General features: G+C 41.8%; 1 protein-coding gene across 8 annotated transcripts in view; it reads left to right on the forward strand.

Annotated features, from left to right (window-relative positions):
- The window catches only part of LOC129851369 (dedicator of cytokinesis protein 3-like), a 368511-nt gene that overhangs the window by 118000 nt on the left and 229254 nt on the right, over window positions 1-21257 (forward strand). For all 8 annotated transcript variants that reach the window (XM_055917869.1, XM_055917864.1, XM_055917866.1 and 5 more), the window contains exon 2: window positions 19766-19849. In XM_055917869.1, the coding sequence (XP_055773844.1) occupies window positions 19766-19849 (84 nt within the window). The remainder of the gene's footprint in view (window positions 1-19765; window positions 19850-21257) is intronic.

Here is a 21257-nt window from a genome sequence, read left to right on the forward strand (position 1 = left end):
TCCAGACAATATTTCAGATTTTCTAAGCGTTTTACAGCGAAAACACAATAAATCGATAAGTTAGCATACCACATGTGAAAACGTTACCAGAGCATCGATTCCAGCCAAAGAGCGCTATAACGTAATCACCGCCAAAATATATTAATTTTTTCACTAACCTTCTCAGAATTCTTCCCGATGACACTCCTGTAACATCATTTTACAACATACATATACAGTTTGTTCGAAAAGGTGCATATTTAGCCATACAAAACCGTGGTTACACAATAAAAATACTAGGAAATCAAGCCTCAATATGTCTGACGTCATCTATCAGAGTGATCTAGTTTAATTGAAAGCTAATCATATACTTGACTAAAAAATACAGGGTTGACAGGAATCGAAAGACAAATTAGTTCTTAATGCAACCGCTGACTTACATTTTTAAAATTATCCTTACTTTTCAATACAGGGTTCGCCAAGTGACGCGATAACAAACAAAATGGCGAAATATGCGTTTAAAATATTTCGACAGAACAACGATTTATCATATTAAATATTGCTTACTTTGAGCTGTTCTTCCATCAGATTCTTGGGCAATGTATCCTTTCTATGTTGTAATCTTCTTTTGGTCGATAGATGTCCTCTGTCCTTCGAAATATCCACTAACGATCGAACGGGACCACAAAACGTGTCCAAAGTTTCAGAGTGCACAACAAAGAAATTCCTCAAAATCGCACTAAACGGATATAAATTGCTATAAAACGGTTCAAATTAACTACATTATGATGTTTTTAACAACTATAACGACTGAAAACATGACCGGAGAAATATCACTCTCTAAAAAACGATTTGGAAGGAGGCAGGTCTGATGTCCATTTGGCGCATGACGCATGCAGGGAGAGAGCGGTACTTCTACGTTTTCGTGAATTATAGTGGCTGTGATTGTGCAATCGACTCCATTCAAAACGTGATGACGTACAGACACCCAGAGGAAGACGTAGGCAGTGTCTGTTTCTTCATAGCATTCACTGTCGCCTTTAAAACAGACTCCAGATCAGAGGTAAAAATTTCTGAAATCTGACCCCTGTCATGAAAAGTGCTGTAGATATTGTTCTGTACCACTCAGAGACAAAATTTCAACGCTTAGAGAAACTAGAAAGTGTTTTCTATCCAATAATAACAATAATATGCATATTGTACGATCAAGAATTTAGCACGAGAAAATTTTATTTGGAGACCCAAATATGCTAATGCAGAACAGCACCCCCTATAGTTCCAAGAAGTTAAGGTTAGGGTAAGGGTTAAGGTAAGGGTAAGGGTTAAGGTTAGGGTAAGGGTTAAGGTAAGGGTTAAGGTAAGGATAAGGGTTAAGGTTAGGGAAAGGGTTAAGGTAAGGGTAAGGGTTAATGTAAGGGTAAGGGTTAAGGTAAGGGTAAGGGTTAAGGTAAGGGTAAGGGTTAAGGTAAGGGTAAGGGTTAAGGTAAGGGTAAGGGTTAAGGCTAGAGTTAAGGTTAGGGTAAGGGTTAAGGGTTAAGGTTAGGGTAAGGGTTAAGGTTAGGGTAGGGGTTAAGGGTTAAGGTTAGGGTAAGGGTTAAGGTTAGGGTAGGGGTTAAGGGTTAAGGTAAGGATAAGGGTTAAGGTTAGGGAAAGGGTTAAGGTAAGGGTAAGGGTTAATGTAAGGGTAAGGGTTAAGGTAAGGGTTAAGGTAAGGGTAAGGGTTAAGGTAAGGGTAAGGGTTAAGGTAAGTGTAAGGGTTAAGGCTAGAGTTAAGGTTAGGGTAAGGGTTAAGGGTTAAGGTTAGGGTAAGGGTTAAGGTTAGGGTAGGGGTTAAGGGTTAAGGTTAGGGTAAGGGTTAAGGTTAGGGTAGGGGTTAAGGGTTAAGGCTAGGGTTAAGGTTAGGGTAGGGTTAAGGCTAGGGTTAGGGTAAGGGTTAAGGGTTAAGGCTAGGGTTAAGGTTGGGGTAAGGGTTAAGGCTAGGGTTAAGGTTAGGGTAAGGGTAAGGGTTAAGGCTAGGGTTAAGGCTAAGGTTAGGGTAAGGGTTAAGGTTAGGGTTAAGGGTTAAGGCTAGGGTCAAGGCTAGGGTTAAGGGTTAAGGTTAGGGATAGAGTTAGAGTTAGTTGAAATGTTACTGATAGTCTGTAGAGCATGTACATATGAACCATTCAAATTAAAAGCTACCATAGTTGGGACTTATTGCACTCGTTACTGAGCTGGCTGTTAGAGTTTATATGATTTAGGTAGTCTCAATAATAATACTATAAGCCATTAAGTAGATGCTTTTATCCAAATTGACTTACAGTCATTGCGTTCATACATTTTACATACAGTGGGGAGAACAAGTATTTGATACACTGACGATTTTGCAGGTTTTCCTACTTACAAAGCATGTAGAGGTCTGTAATTTTTATCATATGTACACTTCAACTGTGAGAGACGGAATCTAAAACAAAAATCCAGAAAATCATTGTATGATTTTTAAGTAATTAATTTGCATTTTATTGCATGACATAAGTATTTGATACATCAGAAAAGCAGAACTTAATATTTGGTACAGAAACCTTTGTTTGCAATTACAGAGATCATACATTTCCTGTAGTTCTTGACCAGGTTTGCACACACTGCAGCAGGGATATTGTCCCACTCCTCCATACAGACCTTCTCCAGATCCTTCAGGTTTCGGGGCTGTCGCTGGGCAATACGGACTTTCAGCTCCCTCCAAAGATTTTCTATTGGGTTCAGGTCTGGAGACTGGCTAGGCCACTCTAGGACCTTGAGATGCGTCTTACGGAGCCACTCCTTAGTTGCCCTGGCTGTGTGTTTTGGGTCGTTGTCATGCTGGAAGACCCAGCCACGACCCATCTTCAATGCTCTTACTGAGGGAAGGAGGTTGTTGGCCAAGATCTCGCGATACATGGCCCCATCCATCCCCCTCTCAATACGGTGCAGTCGTCCTGTCCCCTTTGCAGAAAAGCATCCCCAAAGAATGATGTTTCCACCTCCATGCTTCACGGTTGGGATGGTGTTTTTGGGGTTGTACTCATCCTTCTTCTTTCTCCAAACACGGCGAGTGGAGTTTAGACCAAAAAAGCTCTATTTTTGTCTCATCAGACCACATGACCTTCTCTCATTCCTCCTCTGGATCATCCAGATGGTCATTGGCAAACTTCAGACGGGCCTGGACATGCGCTGGCTTGAGCAGGGGGACCTTGCGTGCGCTGCAGGATTTTAATCCATGACGGCGTAGTGTGTTACTAATGGTTTTCTTTGAGACTGTGGCCCCAGCTCTCTTCAGGTCATTGACCAAGTCCTGCCGTGTAGTTCTGGTAGCTAACCATAAACATCAATGTCTTTCTTAAAATGAATACACAAGTATTTATTTTTAAACCTGCATATTTAGTTAATATTGCCTGCTAACATGAATTTATTTTAACTAGGGACATTGTGTCACTTCTCTTGCAACAGAGTCAGGGTATATGCAGCAGTTTGGGCCGCCTGGCTCGTTGCGAACTGTGTGAAGACTATTTCTTCCTAACAAAGACAGCCAACTTTGCCAAATGGGGGATGATTTAACAAAAGCGCATTTGCAAAAAAAGCACAATCGTTGCACGACTGAACCTAACCATAAACATCAATGCCTTTCTTAAAATCAATACACAGAAGTATATATTTTTAAACCTGCATATTTAGCTAAAAGAAATCCAGGTTAGCAGGCAATATTAATCAGGTGAAATTGTGTCACTTCTATAGCATTCATTGCACGCAGAGTCAGGGCATATGCAACAGTTTGGGCCCCCTGGCTCGTTGCGAACTAATTTGCCAGAATTTTATGTAATTATGACATAACATTGAAGGTTGTGCAATGTGAATATGAATATTTAGACTGATGCATGCCACCCGTTAGATAAATTACGGAACGGTTCCGTATTTCACTGAAAGAATATACGTTTTGTTTTCTAAATGATAGTTTCCGGATTCGACCATATTAATGACCAAAGGCTCATATTTCTGTGTGTTATGATGTTATAATTAAGCCTATGATTTGATATTTGATAGAGCAGTCTGACTGAGCGATGGTAGGCACCAGCAGGCTCGTAAGCATTCATTCAAACAGCACTTTTGTGCGTTTTGCCAGCAGCTCTTCGCTGTGCTTCAAGCATTGAGCTGTTTATGACTTCAAGCCTATCAACTCCCGAGATTAGGCTGCTGTAACCGATGTGAAAGGGCTAGCTAGTTAGCGGGATGCGCGCTGATAGCGTTTCAATCGGTGACGTCACTCGCTCTAAGACTTGGAGTAGTTGTTCCCCTCTGCAAGGACCGCGGCTTTTGTGGAGCGATGGGTAACGCTGCTTCGAGGGTGGCTGTTGTCGATGTGTTCCTGGTTCGAGCCCAGGTAGCGGCGAGGAGAGGATCGGAAGCTATACTGTTACACTGGCAATACTAAAGTGCCTATAAGAACATCCAATAGTCAAAGGTATATGAAATACAAATGGTATAGAGAGAAATAGTACTATAATTTCTATAATAACTACAACCTAAAACTTCTTACCTGGGAATATTGACGACTCATGTTAAAAGGAACCACCAGCTTTCATATGTTCTCATGTTCTTCGCAAGGAACTTAAACATTAGCTGTCTTACATGGCACATATTGCACTTTTACTTTCTTTTCCAACACTTTGTTTTTGCATTATTTAAACCAAATTGAACATGTGTCATTATTTTTTTGAGGCTAAATAGATTTTATTGATGTATTATATTAAGTTAAAATAAGTATTCATTCAGTATTGTTGTAATTGTCATTGTTTCAAATAAATATAAAACATCGGCCGATTAATCGGTATCGGTCTTTTTTTGGTCCTCCAATAATCGGTATCGGTATCAGCGTTGAAAAATCATAATCGGTCGACCTCTGTTATAGACTGATTACCATGCAGACACAGAATGTTATAGACTGATTACCATGCAGACACAGAATGTTATAGACTGATTAACATGCAGACACAGAATGTTATGCAGGATTATCACTCTCTCTCTTTCTAGCTCTCTCTCAATCTCTCTCGCCCTCCTCTTTTTCTCTCTCTCTTTCTCTCAATTAAATGAAATTCAATTCAAGGGGCTTTATTGGCATGGGAAACATATGTTAAAGCAAGTGAGGTAGATAATATACAAAAGTGAAATAAACAATAAAAATTACCAGCAAACATTACACTCCAAAAGAATAAAGACATTACAAATGTCATATTATGTATATATACAGTGTTGTCTCTCTCTTTCTAACTCTCTCACTCTCTCTCGCTCTCTTTCTCTCTCTCTCTTTCATTCGCTATCGCTCTCTTACCCCCATTTCTCTCCCCCTCTCTTTCTCACTCCCCTCTATCTCCCGCCCTCTCTCCCCTCCCTCGCTCCCCTTCTCTCAATTAAATTTCAATTCAATTCAATTCAAGGGGCTTTATTGGCATGGGAAACATGTGTTAACATTGCCAAAGCAAGTGAGGTAGATAATATCCAAAAGTGAAATAAACAATCAAAATTAACAGTAAACATTACACATACAGAAGTTTCAAAACAATAAAGACATTACAAATGTCATATTATATATATACGGTGTTGTAACAATGTAGAAATGGTTAAAGTACACAAGGGAAAATAAATAAGCATAAATATGGGTTGTATTTACAATGGTGTTAGTTCTTCACTGGTTGCCCTTTTCTTGTGGCAACAGGTCACAAATCTCTCTCTCTCTGTCTCTCTCTCTCTCCCTACCCCCACTTCTACCCTCTCTTGGCCATGGATGCTCTGAGATGCTGGCAGGCATGTTAATGTTAAAGTGACAAGCTTTATGTCACCTGTGCAACTAGAGGCAAAACAACTCTAGATTACCTCACACAGAAACTCATACAAAGCTCTCCCTCGCCCTCCTGATTCCAGCTTACAAGCAAAAACTCAAACAGGAAGTACCAGTGACGTGTTCAATACGGAAGTGGTCTGATGAAGCGGATGCTAAACTACAGGACTGCGTTCACAGACTGGAATATGTTCCGGGATTCTTCCGATGGCATTGAGGAGTTTACCACATCAGTCCCTGGGCTTCGTTAATAAGTACATCGACGAAGTCGTCCCCACAGTGACCGTACCGTACATATCCCAACCAGAAGCCATGGATTACAGGCAACATCCTCACTGAGCTAAAGATTAGAGCTGTCACTTTCAATTAGCGGGAAACTAATCTAGACGCTTAGAAGAAATTATGCTACGCCCTTCCGAATAAACCAATTAACAGACAAAGCGTCAATACAGGACTAAGATCGAATCCTACTATACCGGTTCTGATGCTCTTCGGATGTGTCAGGGCTTGCAATCTTTCACAGATTACCAAGGGAAACCCAGCCGCGAGCTGCCCAGTCACGCGAGCCAACCAGTCGAGCTTAATGCCTTTTATGCCCGCTTCGAAGCAAGCAAAACTGAACCATGCATGAGAGCACCAGCTGTTTGGACGACTGTGTGATCATGCTTTCTGTAGCCGATGTGAGTAAGACCTTTAAACAGGTTAACATTCACAAGGCCGCAGGGCCAGACGGATTACCAGGATGTGTATTCAGAGCATGCGCTGACCAGCTGGCAAGTGTCTGTAATACCTACATGTTTCAAGCAGACCACCAAAGTCTCTGTGCCCAACAATGCCAAAGTAAACTGTCTAAATGACTATTGACCCGTAGCACTCACATCTGTAGCTATGAAATGCTTTGAAAGGCTAGTCAGGGCTCACATCAACACCATCATCCCAGAAACCCAAGTCCCGCTCCAATTCGCATACCGCCCCAACAGATCCACAGATGATGCAATCTCTATTTCACTCCACACTGCCCTTTCCCACCTGGACAAAAGGAACACCTATATGGGAATTCTATTCATTGACTACAGCTCAGCGTTCAACACCATAGTGCCCTCAAAGCACATCAATAAGCTAAAGACCCTGGGACTAAACACCTCCCTCTGCAACTGGATCCTGGACTTCCTGACGGGCTGCCCCCAGTTGGTAAAGGTAGCACATCCACCACGCTGATGCTCAACACAGGGGCCCCTCAGGGGTGCGTGCTCAGTCCCCTCCTGTTCTCCTTGTTCACTCATGACTGCACGGCCAGGCACGACTCCAACACCATCATTACATTTTCCGATGACACAACAATGGTAGGCCTGATCACTGACAACGATGAGACAGCCTATAGGGAGGAGGTCAGAGACCTGGCAGTGTGGTACCAGAACAACAACCTCTCCCTCAACGTGATCAAGACTAAGGAGATGATTGTGGACTACAGGAGAGAGAGGACCGAGCACGCCTCCATTCTGATCGACTGGGCTGCAGGGGAGCAGGTTGAGAGCGTCAAGTTCGTTGGTGTCCACATCAGCAACAACATGGTCCAAGCACACCAAGACAGTCGTGAAGAGGGCACGACAAAACCTATTCCCTCAGGAGACTGAAAAGATTTGTCATGGGTCCTCAGATCCTCAAAAGGTTCTACAGCTGCACCATCGAGAGTGTCCTGACTGTTTGCATCACTGTCTCGTATGGCAACTGCTCGGCCTCCGACCACAAGGCACTACAGAGGGTAATGCGAACGGCCCAGTACATCACTGGGGCCAAGCTTCCTGCCATCCAGGACCTCTATACCAGGTGGTGTCAGAGGAAGACCCTAAAAATTGTCAAAGACTCCAGCCACCCTAGTCATAGACTGTTCTCTCTGCTACCGCACTGCAAGCGGTACCGGAGCGCCAAGTCTAGGTCCAAGAGGCTTCTAAACAGCTTCTAACCCCAAGCCTTAAGACTCCTGAACATCTAGTCAAATGGCTACTCAGATAATTTGCAATACCCCCCCCCCCCCCCTTTACACCGCTGCTACTCTCTGTTGTCATCTATTCATAGTCACTTTAATAACTCTTAAATGAGAGGATGAGAGAGAGATGGCCTGATAAAAGATGATATCTTAATTAAATAAAATGCAATAAAATATTATTCGTCACGTTTCATAAACAACCGGTGAAGACTAACTAACAATGAAATGCTGATTTACGGCCTTTCCAACAATACAGAGAGAAAATAGAGAAATAATAGAAAAGTAAAACACATAATAATAAAAATAATAATAAATACACATTCAGTAACTATAACTTGGCTCTATACACAGGGTACCAGTATTGAGTAATGATAACTAGGTTATATACACAGGGTACCAGTATTGAGTAATGATAACTAGGTTATATACACAGGGTACCAGTATTGAGTAATGATAGCTAGGTTATATACACAGGGTACCAGTACTGCATAATTAGTAATGATAACTAGGTTATATACACAGGGTACCAGTACTGAGTAATGATAACTAGGTTATATACACAGGGTACCAGTACTGAGTAATGATAACTAGGCTATATACACAGGGTACCAGTACTGAGTAATGATAACTAGGTTATATACACAGGGTACCAGTACTGAGTAATGATAACTAGGTTATATACACAGGGTACCAGTACTGAGTAATGATAACTAGGTTATATACACACGGTACCAGTACTGAGTCAATGTTCAGGGGTAAAAAGGTAATTGAGGTCTATACAATGTATTCGGAAAGTATTCAGACCCCTTGACTTTTTCCACATTTTGTTACGCCACGGCCTTATTCTAAAATTGATTAAATAGAACATTTTCCTCATCAATCTAAACACAATATCCCATCATGACAGAGTGAAAACAGACATGTGAAAACAGACAAACTGATGCATGTCTTGTATTCAAGATTCTAAATGGCTTGGCTCCCCCTCCACTCAGTATTTTTGTTAAACAGAAAACCCAAACATATGGCAGCAGATCCACAAGGTCTGCCATGAGAGGTGACTGTGTAGTTCCCCTAAGTAAAAGCACCTTTAGTAAATCCGCTTTTTCTGTGAGAGCTTCCCATGTCTGGAATACACTGCCATCAGACACACATAACTGCACCACATATCACACTTTCACAAAATGCTTGAAGACATGGCTAAAGGTCAATCAGATTTGTGAACATGGTCCCTAGCTGTGTATTGCCGCTTTCCATGTCTGTTGTCTGTAACTTGTGAGGTGTGGAAACACTTTGTTGCTTTTATGAATTTTGTCTTGCTGCTTTTTGTTCTATGTTGCTCTGCCTGTATGCTACGTCTTGCTTGTCCTATGTTGCTATGTCTGTATGCTATGTCTTGTTCTATGTTGCTATTTGTTACGCACGCCTCTGAGAAGAGGGAACGCAACTCCCTGCTATAACTCAACTCTCTGAAGTGCAAGAGGTATGGACTGTAGGTGCGAGCAAGGATGACACAAAAGCAGAATTTACCGTTTACTAGAATTTATTTTCTTACACGGTAATATGGGGAAAAGGGGCTGGACGGAACCAAAGCAAAGAAAGTAAATATCAAAGTTCCCCCTCTCCTATCTAACCTGCCTACCCACTTAACTTACCTAACTTAACACCGCCTGGTGCCCTAACCAAAATACAGGGGGTGGTCCGCCCAGGTCTTACCTAGTGTGCCTAGACAGTAAATATACTACGGGTATATGTATGCCCTCGGGCCTCTTGCCTAAGCACTCCCAAAGTGCCTTCTCCTTCCCCCCTGGGAACAAACGAAACAGAGTAATTATTAATGATTTTACAAACACTCACAAACACAGGACATAGCAATACTGCTACCAACAACAACAGTACATACCACACTTTCTGATACACAACCAACACTATATCACAATGTAATTTCTCTCTCAATCTCCAAATCTCTACTCCTTAATCTCATCTCCTCTCTCTCTCTCTTGGGCAGAACACTGGCTTTTATCTTCAGGTGGCAATGGTGATTAGTGTCAGCTGCTTCTTGACGAGGGGGCGGGGTCAGCTCCAATCATCAATTAGCCTGGGGGTAGACCAATCAGCTGGTTGGGGAGTACTTCCAGAAGCCATCTCCTGAAACACACACTCAAATACAAAACAGAACACAGAAACTGGGGAACGTAACACTATTGTCTATATTGTAATTGTTTTTAATAACCTGTCCAGGGACTGCGGTTGAAAATTAGCCGGCTGGCTAAAACCGGCACTTTTACTGAAACGTTGATTAATGTACACTGTCCCTGTAAAAATAAAATAAACTCAAACTCAATTTATAGACAACAGAAATACCTAATTTACATAAGTATTCAGACCCTTTGCTATGAGCTCAGGTGCATTCTGTTTCCGTTGATCATCCTTGAGATGTTTCCACAACTTGTTTCTACAACTTTCTGCAACTTGATTGGAGTCCACTTGTGGTAAATTCACCACATGTGGGTGGCCTGTCAGTAAGTCCAGGACCCAGTTGCACTGGGGTGTCAGGTAAGGTGGAGGTGATATGATCCTTGACTTGCCTCTCAAAGCACTTCATGAAGACAGAAATGACTGCTACGGAGCGATAGTCATTTAGTTCAGTTACCTTCACTTTCTTGCGTACAGGAACAATGATGGACATCTTGAAGCAAGTGAGGACAGAAGACTGGGATAGGGAGAGATTGAATATGTACATACAGTATGTCATGACGTGGCCCTCTTTGGGGATAGCGAGTACCATCCCTCTCTCTCTGCACCATCCCCCTCTCTTTCTTACCACCTCGCTCTCTTCCCCCTACACCCAGGCTCTGTTATGAAGGTTATAAATTCCTAGAGGAGTCTCTCTGCTCATGGCCAGAGTGTAGATAGAGAAGGTTTCACAGGAGAACAAGAACCTCTTCTCCATCATAGAACTTGAGAACTGAACAATGCCCATGTTTTGGAATATGTGTACACGGTCGAAGGAGAATCCAACTACGACCGGTCCAATTCGTTTAATGTTTGTGAAACTCATGAGAGACAATACAGCCACATTACCATAACTCTGTTTATACAAAAGTCTCAGTTGTGAGGCTTGCATCTAATTGTTGTATAAAATGAATGAGTAAAGATGAAACTATTTGTGAAATGATGTAATGCGATTATAAACTGTTTAATGAAGGAAACTTCAATTCCCTTTGGAGCTTAACTAAGTCATAGGCACGCCCCATGAGCACAGACATTGATCTGGCGTCATGGGACAGCCCTTTTCTGCTGTTACGAATATAACCCCCACCTTGGGAATTTCCTATTAGACCAGCTTACCTCGATAACTGAGAGGGCGAAGGTTTGAGTAGAGCCCATAAACCTGAGTATAAGCTAAGGTTGTATTGGTTGTTGAAACTCTGAGACTATCGATACCGACAGAATAAGAGCAAATACTTGAAACTAATTACTAGCCTGCAGCTAGGAATTCTATATTTGTAAGTCGCTCTGGATAAGAGCGTCTGCTAAATGACTTAAATGTAAATGTATACCGTTGAATGCGAAGGCCGACAACCGCCGAAACATCTATTCAATAAGGCCATTTCTGGATGGGACTCTGAAGTACCCATTCTAACCAAGAAAGACAGGCTGATGAACTTCCGACAGAAAGAAGGATGATTCCAACAGAGATCACGACACACTGAGCGTAAATATATATATATATATATATATATATATATATATATACATATATATATATATATATATATATATATATATATATATATACATATTGATTGCAACTATTCCCGAATGAGTGAGCGTTCATGTGCAAAGGATTAGCATTTCAATTATCTTTCGAGCCCTTCTCAGTCCCTTTGTCTACCAAGCCGCGATACCGTTTTAGCCCACTAGGGCACCATACCTAATTTGTTTGTTTGTTTATGCATTTCTGTGATTATTTAGTTAGTTAATAAACAAATGATTGAGACAATTGATGTATGGATGATTCATAGTGAAGACTGGTTTCGTGCATATAACCAACAATTTACGACATTTGGAATGAGACTAACGTGAGGTAAATATTAATTAATTAATTAGAAGACTAATTGATCAGATATTAAAATATCAGAAAAGTTGTATTAGGAAAATTATAACTTTGTAATCTGAATATTTTCCTTGGTGCCCCATCTACCCAGTTAATTACATTTACATGATTAGAATAATCACATAATAATAATTACAGAGAATTGATTTCATAAAATAACAGTCTTCAGTTTAATGATGCCAAAGACACGACAAGTATAACTAGGAATAAATTGACAGATAATAAACAGTAGCAGCAGTGTACATGTGATGAACAAATAAATAAAAAGACCAGTATGGAGCCAGTTGCAGAGGGAGGTGTTTAGTCCCAGGGTCGTTAGCTTAGTGAATAGCATTCTCACATAGGTGTTCACTTTGTCCAGGTGGGAAAGGGCAGTGTGGAGTGCAATAGAGATTGCATCATCTGTGGATCTGTTGGGGCGGTATGCGAATTGGAGTGGGACTAGGGTTTCTGGGATGATGGTGTTGATGTGAGCCCTGACTAGCCTTTCAAAGCATTTCATAGCTACAGATGTGAGTGCTACGCGCCGATAGTCATTTAGACAGTATACTTTGGCATTGTTGGGCACAGGGACTATGGTGGTCTGCTTGAAACTTGTAGTTATTACAGACCAGGACATGGAGTGGTTAAAAATGTCAGTGAAGACACTTGCCAGTTGGTCAGCGCATGCTCGCGGTACATGTCCTGGTAATCCGGCTGGCCCTGCGGACTTGTGAATGTTGACCTGTTTAAAGGACGTACTCCAATCGGCTGCGGAGAGCGTGATCACACAGTCTTCCGGAACAGCTGGTGCTCTCATGCATGTTTCAGTGTTATTTGCCTCGAAGCGATATACCAGTGTTTAGCTTGTCTGGTAGACTTGTGTCACTTGGCAGCTCCCAGCTGTGCTTCCCTTTGTAGTCTGTAATGGTTTGCAAGCCCTGCCACATCCGGCGAGTGTCAGAGCCGGTGTAGTATGATTCAATCTTAGCCCTGTTTTGACGCTTTGCCTGTTTGATGGTTTGTCGTAGGGCATAGAGGGATTTCTTACAAGCTTCCGGGTTAGAGTCCCGCTCTTTGAAAGTGGCAGCTCTACCCTTTAGCTCAGTGCGGATGTTGCCTATAATCCATGGCTTCTGGTTGGGGTATGTACGTACGGTCACTGTGGGGATGACGTCATCGATGCACTTATTGATGAAGCCAATGACTGAAGTGGTGTGCTCCTCAATGCCATCGGAGGAATCCCGGAACATATTCCAGTCTGTGCTAGAAAAACAGTCCTGTAGTTTAGCATCTGCTTCATCTGACCACTTTTTTTTGATCTAGTCACTGGTGCTTCCTGTTTAATTTTTGCTTGTAAGCAGGAATTGGGAGGATAGAATTATGGTCAGATTTACCAAATAGGGGACGTGGGAGAGCTTTGTATGCGTCTCTGTGTGTGGAGTAAAGGTGGCCCAGAGTTTTTTCCCTCTGGTTGCACATTTAACATGCTGATAGAAATTTGGTTAAACGGATTTAAGTTTCTCTGCATTAAAGTCCCCGGCTACTAGGAGTGCAGCTGCATAAGGAAAATAACATATTCACACAAGCACTGATATTTAACCCTTTCCCCTATGCCGAGCCCCTCCTACACATCTGAATAGCCAATCCACCTCTGTTGCTATCCAGAAGATTAGTGATATAGGTTCTTCCTCACTTCATCTAAACTGACCTCTGCCCCAAACTCCTCACTCCTCCCCATAGGAACCCTGATGTCCAACAATAACATATTCTAACAGAATGTATACGCTCTACATTCCCCTCTCTCAGCTCAGTGACATGAATAAGTATATTTCATATTTTCAAATTCAGAAGTCAGAACCCATCAGTGACAACTCAGGACTATTATGTGTGTGTGTGTGTGTGTGTGTGTGTGTGTGTGTGTGTGTGTGTGTGTGTGTGTGTGTGTGTGTGTGTGTGTGTGTGTGTGTGTGTGTGTGTGTGTGTGTGTGCACGCTTCTAAAAGGCTTTCTGTGTAGATTTATTGGTACAGACCTATCTGTTGGCGTTGATGTCCTGACTGGAATACACAGTCTCAGTAACAGGAGCCAAGACTAGCTATTCTCTATTCTGCCACTGACGGCCCGTTGCTTAGTAACACCACAAACATTCTGCCTCCAGAACAGAAAGAACAGCAGGGTTGGAACAGTACACTGGAACAGAACACTGTTATAGAACACTGGAACAGAACACTGTTATAGAACACTGGAACAGGACACTGTTATAGAACACTGGAACAGAACACTGTTATAGAACACTGGAACAGAACACTGTTATAGAACACTGGAACAGGACACTGTTATAGAACACTGGAACAGGACAATGTTATAGAACACTGGAACAGGACACTGTTATAGAACACTGGAACAGAACACTGTTATAGAACACTGGAACATGACACTGTTATAGAACACTGGAACAGAACACTGGAACATAACACTGTTATAGAACACTGGAACATAACACTGTTATAGAACACTGGAACATAACACTGTTATAGAACACTGGAACAGAACAATGTTATAGAACACTGGAACAGAACACTGGAACAGAACACTGTTATAGAACACTGGAACAGGATACTGTTATCGAACACTGGAACAGAACACTGGAACAGGACACTGTTATAGAACACTGGAACAGAACACTGTTATAGAACACTGGAACAGAACACTGTTATAGAACACTGGAACATAACACTGTTATAGAACACTGGAACAGAACACTGTTATAGAACACTGGAACAGAACACTGTTATAGAACACTGGAACAGAACACTGTTATAGAACACTGGAACAGGACACTGTTATAGAACACTGGAACAGAACACTGTTATAAAACACTGGAACAGAACACTGTTATCGAACACTGGAACAGAACACTGTTATAGAACACTGTTATCGAACACTGGAACATAACACTGTTATAGAACACTGGAACAGAACACTGTTATAGAACACTGGAACAGAACACTGTTATAGAACACTGGAACAGGACAATGTTATAGAACACTGGAACAGGACACTGTTATAGAACACTGGAACAGAACACTGTTATAGAACACTGGAACAGAACACTGTTATAGAACACTGGAACATAACACTGTAATAGAACACTGGAACAGAACACTGTTATAGAACACTGGAACAGAACAATGTTATCGAACACTGGAACAGAACACTGGAACATAACACTGTTATAGAACACTGGAACAGAACACTGTTATAAAACACTGGAACAGAACACTGTTATAGAACACTGGAACAGGACACTGTTATAGAACACTGGAACAGAACACTGTTATAGAACACTGGAACAGAACACTGGTTCAATGGTTCCCTGTGATTACTCTGCAAAACACGACACTGGCAACAACAACACGAGCACATGCACCTGACATGACTCTCTCAAATGTTTTCTCAAATGTTTTATTTACTAATAAGGATCTGCCGTTTTTTTAAATGTTCACCTAAAATGACATACCCAATTCTAACTGCCTGTAACTCAGTCCCTGAAACAAGGATATGCATATTCTTGGTACCATTTGAAAGGAATCACTTTGAAGTTTGTGGAAATGTGAAAGGAATGTAGGAGAATATAACACATTGGATCTGGTAAAAGATAATACAAGAAAAAAACAACCATTCTTTTGTGTTTTTTTTGTACCATCATCTTTGAAATGCAAGAGAAAGGCCATAGTGTATTATTCCAGCCCAGGTGCAATTTAGATTTTGGTCACTAGATGGCAGCAGTGTATGTGCAAAGTTTTAGACTGATCCAATGAACCATTGCATTTATGTTCAAAATGTTGTATCAAGACTGCCCAAATGTGCCTAATTTGTTTATTAATAACTTTTCATGTTCAAAATTGTGCACTCTCCTCAAACAATAGCATGGTATTCTTTCACTGTAATAGCTACTGTAAATTGGACAGTGCAGTTAGAATAACAAGAATTTAAGCTTTCTGCCAATATTAGATATGTCTATGTCCTGGGAAATGTTCTTGTTACTTACAACCTCATGCTAATCACATTAGCCTACGTTAGCTCATCCGTCCCATGGGTCAATCTCTCTGGGTCAGTGTCTAAGAGGTACTACAGCTGTGAGTCTCTCTGGGTCAGTGTCAAAGAGGGATTACAGCTGTGAGTCTCTCTGGGTCAGTGTCTCTGGGTCAGTATCTCTGGGTCAGTCTCTCTGGGTCAGTCTCTCTGGGTCAGTGTCTCTGGGTCAGTCTCTCAGAGGGATTACAGATGTGAGTCTCTCAGGGTCAGTGTCTCTGGGTCAGTCTCTCTGGGTCAGTGTCTAAGAGGGATTACAGCTGTGAGTCTCTCTGGGTCAGTGTCTCTGGGTCAGTCTCTCTGGGTCAGTCTCTCTGGGTCAGTCTCTCTGGGTCAGTCTCTCAGAGGGATTACAGCTGTGAGTCTCTCTGGGTCAGTGTCTCTGGGTCAGTCTCTCTGGGTCAGTCTCTCTGGGTTAAAAAAATCTTCATAGTCTGTGTAATTGGTTGTTGATAATTGCTTGACAATCATTTTCAGGTCTTGCCATAGATTTCCAAGTAGATTTAAGTTAAAACTGTAACTCAGCCACTCAGGAACATTCACTGTCTTCTTGGTAAGCAACTCCAGTTTATTTTTGGCCTTGTGTTTTACGTTATTGTCCTGTTGATAGGTGAATTCATCTCCCAGTGTCTGGTGGAAAGCAGACTAAACTAGGTTTTCCACTAGGATTTTACCTGTGCTTAGCTCTATTCTGAAAAACTCAGAATAGAGCTCTATTCTGAAAAACAGTCCTTAACGATTACAAGCATACCCATAACATGACTCAGCCACCTCTATGCTTTAAAATATGGAGAGTGGTACTCAGTAATGTGTTGTATTGGATTTGCCCCAAACATAACACTTTGTATTCAGGACAAAACGTTAATTGGTTTGCCACATTTTTTGCAGTATTACTTTAGTGCCTTATTGCAAACAGGATGCATGTTTTGTAAGATTTATACTGTATTCTCTACAGGCTTCCTTCTTTTCACTCTGTCATTTAGGTTAGTATTGTGGAGTAACTACAATGTTGTTGATCCATCCTCAGTGTTCTCCTATCACAGCCATTAAACTCTGTAACTGTTTTAAAGTCACCATTGGTCTCATGGTGAAATCCCTGAGCTGTTTCCTTTCTCTTCGGCAGCTGAGTTAGGAAGGACGCCTGTATCTTTGTAGTGACTGGGTGTATTGAAACATCATCAAAATAGTAATTAATAACTTCACCATGCTCAAAAGGATAGTCAACTAGGTGCCCATCTTTGCGAGACATTGGAAAACCTCCCTGGTCTTTGTGGTTGAATCTGTGTTAGAAATTCACTGCTTGACTGAGGGTCCTTACAGATCATTGTATGTGTGTGGTACAGAGAGGCATGTCAAAGAAAGCATGTTAAACACTATTATTGTACACACAGAGTCCATGCAACTTATTATGTGACTTGTTAAGCACATTTTTACTCCTGAACTTATTGAGGCTTACCATGACAAAGGGGTTAAATACTTATTCACTCAAGACATTTCAGCTTTTCATTTGTAATTGATTTGTAAAAAATTTGAAAAACATAATTCCACGTTTACATTATTGGGGTATTGTGTGTAGGCCAGTGACAAATCATCTACATTTAATCCATTTTAAATTCAGGCTGTAAGAACAAAATGTGGAAAAAGTCAAGGGGTGTGAATACTTGCTGAAGACACTGTGGGTGTCTTTTATATTAGATCATCCCTGTTTTCCCAGGGAGTCCTGGTATCCATAAAAACAGAAACTAAATCTTGAACATTTTTACTAAATAAATAAATAAATAAAACATAACAAAACATAATATAATATAAACACATTACAGTTACACAAAGAGATTCACATGACATTAACAGCTTAATTAGCTCGGCAGCTGTTCTATATTCTAATGGATTCCATACATTCCTGCTGTGTGCTACTATGTCCGTGTCAGTCTACTAATCCTGTAATATACCAGAAGCATCATTAGAGGAGACGACTGGCCCACTTTACAGTGCTGGGCTTACCTTGAAGCTTTATGAAAAGACAGACAGGCAGCCATTGAAGTACAATCTAATCTAGAGAGAGCGAGAGAGAGAGCGAGAGAGAGAGAGAGAGAGAACGCAGGCCTGGTCTCTTCCTTTACTAACATGTTATAAATGTGTTACTGTCGCTAGGTTACCATCCAATTGACGACAGATTTTCATTGGAATATTCTAAAATCAGCGTAAAAACAAACTATATGCGCATTTTCCCACCAGAGATGTTTCCGTCAAATTGACTTGTTGTTGATAAAAGGCTGTGCGTGATCACGTGGTGCACGATAAAAATAACTTTTACGATTAAATGGGTTTCCATCGCATTTTCAACTTTACTGGTGTTTTTTTCTTTCACTAATTTGTTTTGTTTGCGTTATATAGTCTGGTATTGGCACGTGCGCCCTAGCCAAACAGCGCTAGCTGCATGCTCTTGGCTAGAACGCACGTCTAGCCTATATGTTGAGATTATTATTATGGAAACAAATAGCAAGATTAGTTTTATTTGTCAAACGAAAGCCAATGATGGATTATCACCAGAATAAAACCTATTTATTGGAAAGGAGCATCAAGATCATCCTTCTCTTTTCTTTAAACCGTTTCCACTTTCACCACCCTGTGAAGTTCATCACTCATTTCCTCTGTAGTCTAATAAACTGCACGGTTTCCTGATGAGTCGCAGTGGGAGGACCACACACCATGTCATCGCACGACTCCGAGTTTACGTCGATATGATAGAGAGAGTAGAGACGGAGAAAGAGAGAGCAGAGATAGAATATAGAAATAGAGAGGGAGTAGAGGGAGAGGAGAGTGAGAGAGTAGAGACAGAGAAAGAGAGAGCAGAGATAGAATATAGACATAGAGAGGGAGTAGAGGGAGAGGAGAGTGAGAGAGTAGAAACGGAGAAAGAGAGAGCAGAGATAGAATATAGAAATAGAGAGGGAGTAGAGTGAGAGAGTAGAGACGGAGAAAGAGAGAGCAGAGATAGAAGTAGAGGGAGAGAGTAGTCGGAGAGACATAGATACATAAATGTGTTATTATGTGTTCAGTGTTTTTGCATATTCAGTTGCTGTACTATGTGCTAGAGAGAGAGAGAGAGGGGGGGGTGGAGAGAGAGAGGGGGTGGAGAGAAAGAGAGAGAGAGAGAGAGATGGGGTGGAGAGAGGGGGGAGAGAGAGAGAGAGAGAGAGAGAGAGAGAGAGAGAGAGAGAGAGAGAGAGAGAGAGAGAGAGAGAGAGAGAGAGAGAGAGAGAGAGAGAGAGAGAGAGAGAGAGAGAGAGACAATGTGACAACCTTTTTGTGACTGTGACAGTAAAGTGTTGTTTTGCCCTAGGGGTACTGTATGACAGGATAACAGACTGTCAGTGTCACACTCACATGCCCTATCACACAGACCTACCAAACCTCTACACTTGCTGTGAAGACAGGGGGCAAGCGTTTTTCTGTTGGGCAAATAAACTAGTGCAGAATTAAAATATAGTTTGTAACTCTTCCTTTGTTGCTACACTCTTAGAAAAACAAAAGGTGCTATCTCGAACCTAAAAGGGTTCCCTGGGCTGTCACCATAGAAGAAGACCCCTTTGAAGAACCCTTTTGGGTTCCATGTAGAACCGTCTGTGGAAAGGTGTTCTACCTGGAACCAAAAAATGGTTCTCCTATGGCTACAGCTGAAGAACCATTTCAGATGTCTTTTTTTCTACGTGTATTTCTTACTGAGAACTCATTCTGTCGTTCTTTCTTTCCCACAGTGATCTGTACATTCCGAGGGACGGTGACCCATGGTCTGGCTCTGGAGATAGGAGAGACAGTCCAAATACTGGAGAAATGTCAAGGTGTGTTATAATACCGTTACACTCTAACAATACACAATAACATCTGTACACATCTACTTCCTGCTAGGTAGGTTTACGGTACCTTAGTTTCTTTCTAGTAACAGAATGAGAGAAGCAGAGGTCTCTATTACCTGTGTGTGTGTGTGTGTGTGTGTGTGTGTGTGTGTGTGTGTGTGTGTGTGTGTGTGTGTGTGTGTGTGTGTGTGTGTGTGTGTGTGTGTGTGTGTGTGTGTGTGTGTGTGTGTGTGTGTGTGATTGGACATGCGACACTCAGAACCAGTGCTCGGGACTTCCGCCGTTCTGCCATCCCTGTCCCCAAAACACAAGTCTACTTGGTGGTGATAGCGCTCACCACTAGTGGTAAAGTGCATTCGGGAAATTTTCAGACCCCTTGACTTTCCACATTTTGTTACATTACAGCCTAAAATGTGTTAAATAGTTTTTTTCTTCAACAATCTGCAGTACACACAATACACCATAATGACAAATCAAATATTTTTGTTGTTGAAATTTTAGCATATTTCTTAAAAATAAAAAAAAGTGAAATATGACATTTACATAAGTATTCATACCCTTTACTCTGTGCTTTATTGAAGCACCTTTGGCAGCGATTACAGCCCTGAGTCTTCTTGGGTATGACGCTACAAGCTTGGCACACCTGAATTTGGGGAGTTTCTCCCATTCTTCTCTGCAGATCCTCTCAAGCTCTGTCAGGTTGGATGGGGAGCGTCGCTGCACAGCTATTTTCAGATCTCTCCAGAGATGTTCGATTGGGTTCACGTCCGGGATCTGGCTGTGCCACTCAATGACATTCAGACACTTGTCCTGAAGCCACTCCTGAGTGGTCTTGGCTGTGTGATTGGGGTCGTTGTCCTGTTGGAAGGTGAACTTTCACCCTAGTCTGAGGTCCTGAGCGCTCTGGAGCAGGTTTTCATCAAGGATCACTCTGTACTTTTCTCTGTTCATCTTTCCCTCAATCCTGACTAGTCTCCCAGTCCCTGCTGCTGAAAAACATCCCCACAGCATGATGCTGCCACCACCATGCTTCACCATAGAGATGGTGCCAGGTTTCCTCCAGACGTGACTCTTGGCATTCAGGCCAGAGTTCAATCTTGGTTTCATCAGATCTGAGAATCTTGTTTAGAAGCAAGAAGACAAAAGAGCGCTTTGAGGACAATACAGTACCACCGGCCCGCTACCAAAGACTGTGGGCTCCCCTTCTCTGTGTCCGACGTGAGTAAAACATTTAAACGTGTTGACCCTCGCAAGGCTGGCATTCCCAGCCGCGTCCTCAGAGCATGCGCAGACCAGCTAGCTGGTGTGATTACGGACATATTCAATCAGTCCCTATCCCAGTCTTCTCTCCTCACTTGCTTCAAGATGTCCACCATTGTTCCTGTTCCCAAGA

Source organism: Salvelinus fontinalis, chromosome 3, assembly GCF_029448725.1.
Source record: "Salvelinus fontinalis isolate EN_2023a chromosome 3, ASM2944872v1, whole genome shotgun sequence".
Taxonomy (NCBI): domain Eukaryota; kingdom Metazoa; phylum Chordata; class Actinopteri; order Salmoniformes; family Salmonidae; genus Salvelinus; species Salvelinus fontinalis.